The 14,387-nt window shown below is 41.1% G+C and overlaps 1 protein-coding gene across 1 annotated transcript in view; it reads right to left on the reverse strand.

Annotated features, from left to right (window-relative positions):
• The window catches only part of LOC145407146 (glutamate receptor ionotropic, delta-2-like), a 78,014-nt gene that overhangs the window by 44,672 nt on the left and 18,955 nt on the right, over window positions 1-14,387 (reverse strand). Inside the window, exon 5 of the mRNA XM_080278167.1 lies at window positions 13,639-13,729. Coding sequence (XP_080134293.1) covers window positions 13,639-13,729 — 91 coding nt within the window. The remainder of the gene's footprint in view (window positions 1-13,638; window positions 13,730-14,387) is intronic.

Raw genomic sequence — 14,387 nt, forward strand, 5'->3', positions numbered from 1 at the left:
CCATCTCCTAGCCCCTACACCGCGGGCTTGTTTACCAATGACTTGCGTGTCCCGCGGGGTTATTTGGGCTCCGACAGACTCTCAAAAAATATTTGCTAAAAATCAGTTATTAGTCCTAGAATAATAAAATTATATATGCTTATTGCACATACCTTCAGCTTTCTCCTGGAATGATTGTTGAGCCTTCGTCTGTTTCCGTAGGACTTGTGGAGACCTCTGAAGTAGGGTAACTAAGTCTCCACTATACACTTCCCGACAACCCGTTATATGATTACCACAGCCAGATACAAACACTATAAACACTATTCTGCCATTTTCAAGTAGTTTGGGATCCATACAAAAAAAAAAAACACTGTGAAAGCAATGGAAATTACAAGCGCGTCTGATCGCCGCACTTGCGCTAGTTCACTCTAGGCACTCTGTCATTTATTATTCATAAAACCCCTCACACTTTATATTTCTATTACTATATCACACTTATATATATCTGGAGTCTTTCTCCATAAGTTTCCTTCAGTCATATTATTTTATTGTCACTGAAGTCATTCAATTTTTCATTCAGTAAAATACGTAGAGAGCCACGGATTCACTCTCACTGTTATAACATAAATTATTTGTACTCATATTCTTATATTACTAATTACTTACATTACTATTTACATTTTCTATTCTATTTTCAATATTTACCCTTCTATTTTACTTACAATATGTTATTCACTGTCACTTTCAGTAAGATAAAACTATAATACACTGTTCAATCATATGAACTGAACATCCATTGCTTTCACCTGCTATTTACACATTATTTACACATTATTTACACATTATTTCCAAATAATTCTGCTTCCACACTTGCACTGTTAGAACTGCTTCTGGCTGTGATAATCGAAGAAGCAGGTTACACAGAGGGGAACCTGGCACTCAGCGCACTGCCAAGAGGTGCGTTTATGCTCAGGTGTGCGGCATGTGGTATGCGCACATACCTGACACCTGTGAATCACAGTCTTCCTTTTCCCTGTGGCAGGCATTAGCTCAAGTCTGTGCCGATCCATATACGCCCTCTGCTCAAGTCGGTCGGGAAGTGTAACTGGATGGCGCCTTGGAGTTGCTGCTTGCACCTTACCATATTTTTCCAGCAGCTGCTGGACACAAGTCCTGGCGAACAACCTCAGGGAGAAGGACTTGGGTGGCTTTACCTTCATCTTGTACAGGATGAAGGCGTTCAGCATCGTCATATCTATGAGATGCAGAAAAACTTTCCTGTACCACCTAGTATTCTTCCTGAGGCAGTCGATCTCACCAATCATCATGTCGGACTTGTCCACCAGCCGCATGTTTATATTATAGTCCAACACAGCATCAGGTTTCATCACAGGTTCGCCTGTCCTACGGTCGACCTTCCCACTGTCTCTCATCTCCCCCTTATGTACGGTGGTGAGCATGTGCACGACTCTCTTGTCATGCCACCGTATTGCCAGCATCTTCTCAGACTTGCATAGGTGCACGTCTCCTCGCTGCGAGTTTCCCGCCTCTGGGAATTTGGGGAAGTTGGCACGATTACTTTTCACAGTGCCGCAGGAGCCAATGCCATGCTCAGAAAGGTATTTGGCAAGTTTCGGTGCTGTATAGTAGTTGTCTGTATACAGCACATGATTCCCACCAAAATACTTTTCTAGGAGCACTTTCACTACACAGCCTGAGAAGCCAAGGGGGTGTGTTTTATCGAGATCGACAGTGCTGGCTGAATATATGACGAAGTCAAGGATGTACCCCGTCTTACAGTCGCACAGTACAAAGAACTTAATTCCAAAGCGATGGCGTTTGCTTGGAATGTACTGAACAAACCGAAGACGTCCTCTGAACAAAACCAAGGACTCATCAATGACAACCTTTTGAAATGGGTGGAAGAATGACATGAACTTATCCTTCATTCTGTTCAGAATCTCCCGGATCTTCCAGAGTGGGTCGGTTTGGGAAGGTACATCATTATCGGCAAAGTGTAGGTTTCCCATGATGTTCCGGAAGCGATCTCTGGCCATGTACTTGTTGAAGGTCGGTGAGGGTAGTAAGGGGTCCATGGACCAGTATTCTTCCAACTCATGCTTCTTGGAGTGTGGCATAAGAAGCAAGAGGGCAAAGAACACATACAGCTCCTGCACTCCCAGCATGGTCCACTGTTGCATCTTGGCTGCACCTGTACCACTAGCAGCACGTTGTGATTCGAACTTGTTGGTCTCATCACATATGTGCTGCATGACTTCGTCATCTAGGAAGGCCAAAAGGTAGTCGACACACTCAGCATTTTCGTCCATAATGAAGGCAGGCTGAACTCCTGACGAGCTCTCATCGAAAACCAGGTTTTCGGGGACAAAATCTGACCCTTCCATCCACGCGAAGGCGTCCAGGATTCCCTGGCGTGGCGGTGGAGGGATGGTGGTGGTGGTGGTGGTGGAGGTTGGCTGAGAGGGAGGCTTATCTCTGTCAAGGTCACTCGCACTGACCCTAGGTTGCCGTACAGCACTAGCAGCCCTTACCCTACTAGCTACACTACTTTTCACTTTCTTAGATCTACCTCTACCTCTACAGCCGGCCTTCACTGTTGATGCTGGTGGTGACTCCGACGACGAAGACTCCGGAGATAACTCAGCCGACGATGATGAAGAGATGAGTAAAGCGGGGCTTGGGGAACGGGAAGGTGAATGCTCTTGTGACTCATGGCGGGCTGGGTCACGTGGGGGCATTGTTCTGGGGCTAACACGCCGCCCTTTCACTCCCTTCCCAAATTCTTGTCCTTCCTGCACTAAAGGCTCCTTTCCCTTGGAGCTAGACACTGATTCACTGGTAGGAGCACTTGTTGTCGCTGTTTCTGGCGCGATAACTTCAATCCTTTGCTCATCACACGATTCACCAGAATCGTCAAAATCGCTGTCCATTATTATCATGGACAATTCAGCAAGTTCTCGTGCCACTGCAGAGTCACTGAGGCCTTTCCTGCTTGCCTCAACACTTTTCTTTGGCGTAGAGGTCACGGGGCCCTTTGCAATGGGCGCAGAAGCGGCAGGAATGGCGGCGCGCGAGTGCGACATGTTGTCTCTGCAGTGGAGGACAAGGAACTAAATGCCGCGGCTTATCTGAGAAGGGAAGGGTTGACAATGACACTTTAGGCTGACTGCTGCTAACTTACAGGCTAATTTTTTATAGGTAGAAAATCTCGGCAATAAATAAAGAAATAGGTAGTTCCAGGTGAATGTAAATGTCAAATAGGAATCTCCCTTCCTTTCTGATATATATTTTTATTACAGACATCGATTACAAGGCATAAATCAAAGGGGAAATTACTGTGGTAATGTAGCGAATGAATGCACGTGAGGTTTTGTCAGGTGATAATTAGGCAATTTCTGGAGTATAACACTATCACTTACCTGGTTTTTTTTTTGGTATATATTATTGGGTAAAAATATAGGGCATAGGGCTTATTTCAATGGATGAAATCTGTGAAAAAAGAAGGGGGAAATTTCTGTAGCGCAGCGTGGCGTGGGAGGTGAGAGGAGAGGGTAATGGAGGGCAGGTAGGGAGGGGAATCACGAAGGGGGTAAATTATCTGAGAAGGGAAGGGTTGACAATGACACTTTAGGCTTACTGCTGCTAACTTACATGCTAATTTTTTATAGGTAGAAAATCTCGGCAATAAATAAAGAAATAGGTAGTTCCAGGTGAATGTAAATGTCAATTAGGATTCTCCCTTCCTTTCTGATATATATTTTTATTACAGACATCGATTACAAGGCATAAATCAAAGGGGAAATTACCGTGGTAATGTAGCGAATGAATGCACGTGAGGTGTTGTCAGGTGATAATTAGCCAATTTATGGAGTATAACACTATCACTTACCTGTTTTTTTTTGGTATATATTATTGGGTAAAATTATAGGGCATAGGGCTTATTTCAATGGATGAAATCTGTGGAAAGAGAAGGGGGAAATTTCCGTAGCACAGCACAGCGTGGGAGGTGAGAGGAGAGGGTAATGGAGGGCAGGTAGGGAGGGGAGTCACGAAGGGGGTAAAATAGCTAAAATGTCAACAATGGATGGGAGTACAGATGAGATTTGGAGTGCTGACTAGTGTTGGACATTGGCAGTACTGATAGATGATACAAGCCACCACTTGAGAGCCCGGGATAATTCAAAATAACACAGAATCACAAAAGTGACGCCCCGCGGTATGATCCATTGTAGCCGAGCGTCACGAAAGTGACGCCCCGCGGTTAAGGGGCTAGGCAACAGGACTTCAAACACTGCAGGCAGACAAATAGCCCAACTCATCACCGACACTACACTAAGACATATAGGACCCTACTTCCCCACATTTCACTCACACAACTCTTCCACCACCCCTGACATTGCACTCAGCAACATGAACGCATACCACAACGTTCACTTCTTCCCCGGACCCCTTACTACCAGCGACCACATCCTCTTAATTGCCACCACCTCCACTGCCCCAGTATCCATTCTCATTCATCCTAGATCCAACTTCGCCATGGCCAACTGGAACAACTTCAGACAAGAAATAAACACTGCCTTTGATAACTTCATCAACCCACAAAAGGGCACTGTCCAGGAAATTGACCTAGCCTTCGACAGATGGTACTCCACCACAAACGAAGAAATCAGGAAGGACATTCTAACAACTACACACAGAACAATTACTCATCCAAAACACTCCAGAGACACACACATCCTCATTATTCAAGATAACGCTCTCAGAATCCTCCCAAACACACGGCAGGACAAGAGCACATTTCAAACACTACAGATCTCTTCAAACTCGATTACATACATCTCTTCTAAACTAACACACACACTGGACTAACATCACCAACACTGCCAACACGTACAACGGCCCCTCCACCTTCTGGCGCAAAGTCAAAATTCTCTCTGGCCACTCAATCCTTTTTCCCCACTATGTTCTAGAGTTAGACCCTCGAGGCACCAGACAATACTCCCATAGAGAACATGAAATCACACACAGAAGATATTGAGAAGCCATTTTCCAAGAAGACGACTATATACATAACAACCAAAGACACGAAGACATTGTAGGAGAATATCTAAACAACAATCCCAACTGACTCACACCATACCACACAGCAAACCCTGCCAACTGACTCACACCATACCACACAGCAAACCCTGCCAACTGACTCACACCATACCACACAGCAAACCCTGCCAGACTAGATTCACACACAATTTTTACTACTCCCATCTCTGAAGGAGAAATTACTGCTATTATCAAAAACATGAAGAAAACGTGCCCTGGAGAATGCGGAATCAACAAAACTATTTTATCTAACCTTCCTAGTGTAGCCAAAGAAACCTTCAGGCATATATTTAATGCAACCTTTTCAGCAGGATATTTCCCAGATAAATTCAAAGTCGCCTCTATCAGATTAATCCCAAAAAGAACAATAATCCACATCTAGTAGAAAACTATAGACCTATATATCTCCTAGAAGTTCCAGGGAAGACTCTGGAAAATATCATTAACGAAAAATTAAGAATACACTTAGATTCTAACACCCTATATAACGAAAAATCAATATGGTTTCCGCTTCTTGAGGGGCACCACCCAAGCAATCGCTACTGGAACAGAATACATCGCATTTAATAAATCAAACAAAGGACAACGTCATATAGTCCTCAGAGATATAACAAAAGAGTTCAACAAGGTATGGCACATAGGCGTAAAATACAAGTTACTCAACCTTAACCTACGAACTCTCACTGATAAATCTTATGTGATTTTCTAAATGACAGAGGAGCCAAAATCAAATTTAAATATCACACTGGACACAGCTTTGCCCTGGGATGTGGTGTCCCCCAAGGTAGTGTTCTGTCCCCAACTCTCTTTACCATCTACACTAGTGACATCCCTAAGCCACACATGGCACCAACATCAGTTATGCCAACGACATCACTCAAATAATAAAATACCCAGGACCATCAAGACACATAATGAACTCTAGAACTAAATATGAAGTAGAGAAAATAAATGCACATGAGAACAAGTGAAGAATCAGGACCAACATCAATAACTTCACTGTGATCCAACTTGCCAATACAAGAAAAGAACCATTAATAATCAATTGATTTTAAAGAAGGAGGAAAAATGCTCGGCCTGAATCTTAACTCTAGAGGATACCTAAACAGTGTAAATGACAGAAAAAAAACAAAGCTACATGTGCACTATGTCGTCTACTCCGCTTTAAAAACATGAACACCAAAATTAAAACCCATCTTGTTTAAACGCTAGATCTTTCCATCCTAGCATATCCCCCCCCCATCCCCACACACACACCTTCAGCCGCACCTAGATGACGAAACTACAATCAATCAATCAATCATTTCCTGTGGCACCCTCGGGGATGCATAGGGCCTCGATGAACTCACACCACCACATCCTATCTTGTGCTAACTCCTCAAGATCTCCCCAACACTCATCTCCAGCTTCCCGTCTCATTGTCCTCACCCACGTCTCTTTTGGCCTTCCTCTACCTCTCCTACCAAGTGCCACCCACCCTGGTGTACCTCGTACTATTCCCTGTCTCCTATACACATGTCCTAGCCACTTCAATCGTGAGAATCTAACATATTCATCGATCGGCTGCACTCCCGTTATTTCTCTAATTCTACTATTTGGTATCCTTTCCCACCACTTAACTCCTAATATTCTTCTAAGTGCTTTATTTTCAAACACCAAGAATTTATTTTCCATAGTCACTGTGCTGTACCAAGACTCGTGTCCATAAATTAAGATACTCCTAACCATTACCTTATAAAGTTTGATTTTTGTATGCACAGAGAAATTGTTATTATTCCAAATATTTTTAAGCATTCCCATTGCCTGATTAGCCTTCTTTAACCTTTCCTCGAATTCAAAGTTCAAAGAACCATCCTTGGCTAAATAAGTACCTAAATATTTACACCTATCAACTTGCTTTACAACCATACCTCCAATTACACATTCCTGCGCATTTTCCATATTCATATTGATTATTTCAGTTTTTCCACAATTAATAACCAAACCCACCTTGCGACCTTCACTCACCAAACAGTCCAACACTCTCTGCATCTCTTCTGGCCCATCACAAATCAAAACTATATCATCTGCATTATCTAAATCCAAAAGTTTCCTGTTCTCTCCCCAAAGTATACCTGCACCGGTTTCTGTTCCAACGCGTTTCATAATGTAATCAATGGCCAATATAAATAGAAAAGGCGATAGAACACCACCTTGAATTACTCCGGACTTGACTTCAAACGAATCACTAAGACAACCATCAACCATCACTTTACAAAATGTGTCCTCATGCATGTTCATAATGACCCTCACAAACTCCTCTGGTATTCCATAATGTCTCATGATCTTCCCCATAGTCTCTCTCGAAACACTATCAAAAGCCTTTCAAAATCAACAAAACAAAGACTTAACGGTACCCTCATTTCATTAACTTCCTGCATCAAATGCCTAACTATAAAGATCTGATCATTGCAACCACGTCCCTTTCTAAAACCAGCCTGTTCATCCCTCAGAATACCCTCAACCACCGGCTCCAACGTATTTAACAACACTCTACTGAAAACTTTCAAAGCTATCGGTGACAAAGAGATTCCCCTCCAATTACCACATTCACTCAGGTCTCCCTTCTTCGGAACTTTAACAATTACACCATTCTTCCAAACTGATGGTAGTAACCCCGTCACCCATATCTTATTGAATAGCTTGGTCAAGATCATTATTAATCTATCCCCCTCCACTTTAAACATTTCCGGAAATAAACCATCCTCCCCTGGTGCCTTATTATTCTTTAACTGTTTTACTGCTTTCTCCACTTCTGCAAGCCTCAACTCTCCTGTTTCTATATTTAAATCTTCCTGAGCAGACGGTATATCCTCTTCTGGTGGTATTGGTCTATTAAAAACTGTCTCAAAATGCTCTTTCCATCTATTTTTAATATCTCCATCTTTGGTCAATAAATTTCCTTCCCTGTCTCTAACTGGTATTTCCTTGCGTTTACCTGCATTACCACTCAGTTCTCTAATCGATTCATATGCTATTCTTTGACTCTGTCCATCATTTTTGTTTATTAAGATTTCGGTCTCTGCAACCTTTTCATCCACACATCCTCTTTTATCTCTCCTAGCTAACCTTCTTACTTCTGAATTCAAACTCCAGTACGCAGCTCTTGCTAATTCAATCTCTCGTTCATCAACGCATTGCATCTCACTCCTCAATTTAGCCTCACCTCTCTTTTTTATCATATCCCACGTTTCCTCTGATATCCATTTCTTTCTCCTGAAGCTATGTCTCCTTCCAATCGTACATTCAGCAGTCTCATGCAAAACTTTGTTCACATCCTCCCACATCTCATCTACACTTCTCTCCCCCTCTTCCAACGTTTCCAACACCAAAAACCTATTTCTGCATTCTAATCTGAATTCCTCCTTTTCTTCTCCTTCCCTTCTAAGCTTAACAATATCGTATCTACCAACACCAGATTTTTCCTTCTTCTGATTTTTAAGTTTAAACCTTATTTTTGCAATGCTGAGTTGATGGTCACTACCAATATCCGCTCCCCGTTTAACATGAACATCTAGCAGAGAACTTCTATGCCTCCTACTGATAGCGATGTGATCAATCTGATTTTAATATTTTCCACACGGCGACACCCAAGTTGTCTTGTGTATATTGCAATGCTGAAAGAGTGTGCCCCCGATGACTAAGTCATTTGCTAGACAGAAGCTTCCAAACCTCACTCCGTTTTCACTCATCCTACTACCAACTCCCATCTTACCCATACATGCCTCAAATACCTCATTTGAACAGCCCATTACTGCATTAAAGTCTCCAACGCAGATCAAAACATCATGTCTAGGTACCCTTCCTACTCCTTCTTGCAACTTTTCAGAAAATGTGTCTTTCCTTTCATCGAGTGCATCATTAGTAGGTGCATAACACACAAACAGACTGATGTTGCCATGATTTGATTTAAACCGTGCGTATAACAATCGCTCATCTATAGAATCCCACTCACATAAAGCCTTATTTGCCTTACAACCCAGCAACAATCCTACTCTCTGATAATGCATTCTGTCCTGTCGACCAGATATCAATAAACGTATACCATCCTCCAAATCCAACTTATCGACTCCAGTTAATCTAGTTTCTGTCAGAGCACAAATATCAAGTCCGTAATTTTGAAAAACCTTCACTAACTCATCGATTTTACCGTCATGATTTAGCGTTCTCACATTCCAGTTACCAATTTTAATTGTATTTAATTGTATTGTAACTACAGACAGTTCAAAACAAGGCTCTCAGATTTGCCACTAACCAACACTACCCCTACACACTAAACACCGAACAAATACACGAAATAACCAAAATCAAACCCCTGCACAACCAAGCGAGGAAAATATGAGGGAAAATCGAGACAATCAACAATGAAACATAGAACTCCCTCAAAAATACCATGGATGAACGGAAACGTACATTTCACGGATGGTTCCCAAATAGTTTAAAAACCATCACAAACAACCCAAACCCTATGCCCATCTACTAACACATACTTCAGAAACAAACACCCACTCTACTAACTTGCTGGTTAAAAAAAAAAAAAAAACATGGTGGTCAGCCCACCATCTATCTACTCCCTTCCTGTTTCCTACTGTCTCTTCCTCTGTTCTCACTCATGTTCCTATACAGTATATATATATATATATATATATATATATATATATATATATATATATATATATGGCACACGCCCAGGTTGTAGAGTAGCCCCACGCAACACAGCACCCATTATGAAGGAATGAACAACACATGCCACGCTATGACGCAGACACAACTTCAACGGTGTAAAGAATCTGTAGGACGACCCCGTAGGGGCAATTTCTCGTCGCATTTGACGGGTCTGCTGGGTGAGGCTGACATGGGATGAACTACAAAAGCATCATTATCATCTTCCAAACTTCATTTTAGAAGTTTTCTTTACGTCGATTTCCGCATATACATGCATTCTTTATGGGCAAATTCACCCTCCGTATACAATCAACTAAAAATTAGGTGTGACATAATACTAACCTTAAATCTTGTGATTTCATCAGTTGTTATTATCTACGCTAGTCCAACAAAGTGAAGTTTTTACTTGCATTTGGCCTACATTTCTATGTCGCAGTTTCCATGCCTACATTCTTTAAGTATTTTCTTGAATTTAAAAATATCATCATTAAACTGAGGATCCATACAATTGCAAGTTGGTTTGAGTTCTCGTCAGTTACTTAGAAATATATAGCTTTTCGGGAATACTGTGTATTTAAATCGTTCATGGCAAGTCAAGAGTAAAAGCAGTGGAGATGGACTGTTCAGAAACGTGTGCTGCATGTTGACAGTTAATAGGATAAGGAACAAGATGAATGGAGAAAGATACATATTAAGGAAGTCTGTTCAGAAATGTGTGCAGAGTGTGTACAGTGCATACGATAAGGTACAATGTAATTGGGGATAGATGGATAATAAGGAAGTCTGTGGACACAAGTTGAAGAGACTATGCTAACAGGGCATGGGCATGGGGAGCGAATGGGTGTAAATAGAGTGGTGAAAAGGGCACGTCTGGGCTAATTTGAAGGTGAGAGGAGGCGTGGTAGGACCAGAAATATGTGGATAGATATGGTAAACGAATATGTCGGAAACAGAGGTATAGGAGCTAAAGAGTCACGTGAACTGACTAGTGATCCAGCTGGCTGGATGAATTTCGTGCGGGGGAGTGTATTACCAGAATTTAGCAACCCATTTTAATTTGACAGTCGTCGGATTGGCTCTGTCTGATGGGTAAGTGTGAATTAAGTGAGGAATGAATTTCAATCAATCAGGTGGACACAGGATTCTGGGGGTTTCAATTGTGTCCGAATGGAAGTGTGGCTCATTCAACTGGGCAAACTTTAAGATCTCATTTTTACCGTTTTTATTTATCGATTTCTGGCTCCCTAGACACTGCCTTACCCCACCTGGGTTGGAAAGGTCTGGATGATGATGATGATAAATCGTCAAAGCGTTTTATTCCTTCTTTATGAAATGTGATAATAGCTTAAAGAATTAAAATACTGACCTTTTGATCTGTAAGCCAAATAATAGCAGAGGAGATATTTTGCAAAACAGAACAGATTATGTACCTATAATGTATGATATCAATCGTAATCCTACTAAATAATTAAAATGATGTAAGCTGCCATCTGTAAAATGAGGTTGACATTAGATAAAATTAACAGACATATCAGCAAACTAGTCAGAATGAGCAAAACATAGACGATGAATCAAAGCAACATAGAGTTGCTTGCTTATTCCCAGGTATCATGTACAACTCCATAAAGTTCTTATGTTGGAGTAATTTACAGCCAAATTAATAAATCCGCCGACAAACCTCAACCAGCATTGACCCCTGCCATCCATATTTCTCATTCCTTCCCAAGCGGCTAAGGGAGTCCTTCCTTCTCACATTCATTTGTTGTCTGTTTCTTATTACATCACAATAAAACAGTTCATTTAACACCTTTCACAAACCTTTAGTAATGGTTCTATGTTTCAAATATAAAACTGATGTGTCAAATGTGTCAGCGCTTCTGGTTTCCATTCTCTTATAGATCATTTAAAAAATTTGGATAAACCGTCAAAATATTTATTCTGATGTTCACTTCCCTCAAAGAGCTATATATTTACCTACGAATGTTCGATTAGGGTAGACCTCATTCCCTTTTAGTATTTAATGCAGCTAATGCATTCATGAATATAAGTTTGTTATTAAAGAATATATTTCTATTTCTTTTACCACACTTTATCAGCCGTGTGATGAAGGTGCTTGGGTTCTGGCACGACACTATGAAATATGTGTATCCATTATTTAAAAATTAATTAGTTTGCATACTTACACTTCAGAATTTAAGGCAGTGATGTACCGGAGACATGTGGACAAATTACTGAAGCCTAGAATGAAGCGTTTATTACCACTTTCAAATGGAATGAGCTAACTAAATACATCTATAGACGGCCTGCTAAAAGTTTTCTCCTGATAATGTGGGATGGTGTGAGGCATCATCCCAGAATGTTGTGACACGGAAAGCTGTTTTAAAAATCTTTAATACTTATTATGCCATATTATGGGAACTCTTTGTGTATATTATGAGGCATATGAATACTGACATGGTAACATCTAGACCAATGGCTCTTAACCTGGGGGACATGAGCAGTTTCCAAGGGAGGCGCAAAGACTCAAGGAAAAACAGAATGAACTGAAAGTGTGTGTGTGTGTGTGTGTGTGTGTGTGTCATGATGAATTACCGATTTGTATTGAGTACTCACATTCTGTCTGCTCCGGCCTTCAAAGCACTGTTTTTTGGATCCGTGGAATAAGGTTTTTTCTCCTCTGTTGTGTTGCCTAGTCACCTCCATGCTTTTTTTCTTTTTCCTGTTTCTAATCTGATCATTTTGAAAGAAAATGAGACACCAAGAAGTTTTATACTGCAAGATGGACCGCAGCTCAGTTAAAAGGCAACCGTCCCCCAACTCTCCCCTCCATTTCCCTATAATGGGGATAGTGGAGAGCAGGATAAGGGCTAATTCAGTCTGTATTCGCCTGGGTTATCGTTAACCTGAAGCTGCGGCAACAGCAAATAACAAGTACCAGACACAACAAACTTCACCCAACAGCAGTTATTTTATTGTTGTTAAATACTGACTTGTTTCGACCATTTAGTGTCGGTGCACAATTAAAGTCTTGGGTAATTGCACAAATTTTTTCTAGTTGCGTCCTCTGAAAATCCGTGATCTTTCATTTGACCTTTCAAGGTCTCTCAAGGTCAAAGGTCATGCTGCCAAAGGAAAGCCCATATGAGACTTCCTTTATCTTGGTAACAGTAAATATCTCTATCCTCAACGAGTTTCGAGTTATAGCACCCTGAATATCCGTGACCTTGAGTTTGACCTTTCAATGCCACTTTCGATCAAAGGTCAAAGTATCAATTAAAAACCCATATGGGATTCCCTATATGCTGATAATCCCTCTGTCTTCAACCAGTTTCGAGTTATAGCCCCCTGAATATCCATGACCTTGAGTTTTACCTTTCAGGTTCACTCAAGGTCAAAGGTCTTGGTGGCAAATGACAGCCTATGTTACGAGTTCCTGTATGTTCCTAATAGTAAATATCTCTATCTTCAACAGTTTTCAAGTTATAGCCCTCGAAAAAAGTGACCTTGATTTTGACTTTTCATTTTAATCACTTTCTTTGGGGTCCATTGCCCACATAACCTGAAAGTTCCATGTAATTTCATTCTGCTGTTTTTCCGTAATGTTGCTGACAAACAAGGAAATAAACAAACTTTACTAAAAACAATACCTTGCCAGACTCCGTCGAGGCATGGTAATTATTCAAGAATAATTTTTAAGATGGAAGGAAGTGAGGGGGGGGGGGAGGCGTGGATATGTGGACCAAGGCTGAGGGAGGCGCAGCCAGAAAAAGGTTGAGAACCGTTGACCTAGACTGTGAAACTGTCACTAAATTCCACGTGCGTTTGACTTACCTCCCTCATAATAAGACCCAGCATTCCTGTCCATGTGCCGTCTGTTTGCCTTGTGCCCCAGCTTCGGTTAGGTGATCTTTTATAGATGTAACTGAGAAATTCAGTAAACATGGAACACGTCAGTAACAAATCTGTACATTACTGTGTATACAGGCATATGATATCTTATAAAAAATATTAAACCACAGAGGTATCTTTCAGGTTTTAGAGTGTCTTCAGATAGGTTATGTACAGTTTTGTGATAAACATAATGGAACAATAATTAATCACTGCTTGTCATAAAAATGTACAAAAGTAGTAGAGGGATGTGAAACCATGAGGTGCATAATATGGATCGTCACTAAGATTTGTGTGAGTGAAAACCTTGCATCTGAAAAACCATTGGCCACTCGATCAAATTCTCTTGCATCTAAATATTTTTAAGCATGCTCTTGCCTCACTGACAAATGAGCCTCAAAAGAAAATGTTGTTCACCATTTGATAAGGAAAGGATTAAATCCTAATTGAGATAATGTGGCACTTCACTGTGAAGACTAATGATGTCAAAGTCTCTCTTCTCTCTCTCTTTGATTTATAAAGACTCCAACATGCATGCGTCAGCCTTTGTCACCTAATGACGACTTTGCACACTGCTCGATCCCTATCAACTTTTCTACTTAGTCCTTTAACCCTGAGATTACACTATATGATCTCATCCTTGGGCCTTCTCGATCTGCCATTTGCACCTCTGTCCTTAACACTGACACATC

Source organism: Coenobita brevimanus, chromosome 8, assembly GCF_032717465.1.
Source record: "Coenobita brevimanus isolate Jiangsu-jjx chromosome 8, ASM3271746v2, whole genome shotgun sequence".
NCBI classification, from domain to species: Eukaryota; Metazoa; Arthropoda; class Malacostraca; order Decapoda; family Coenobitidae; genus Coenobita; species Coenobita brevimanus.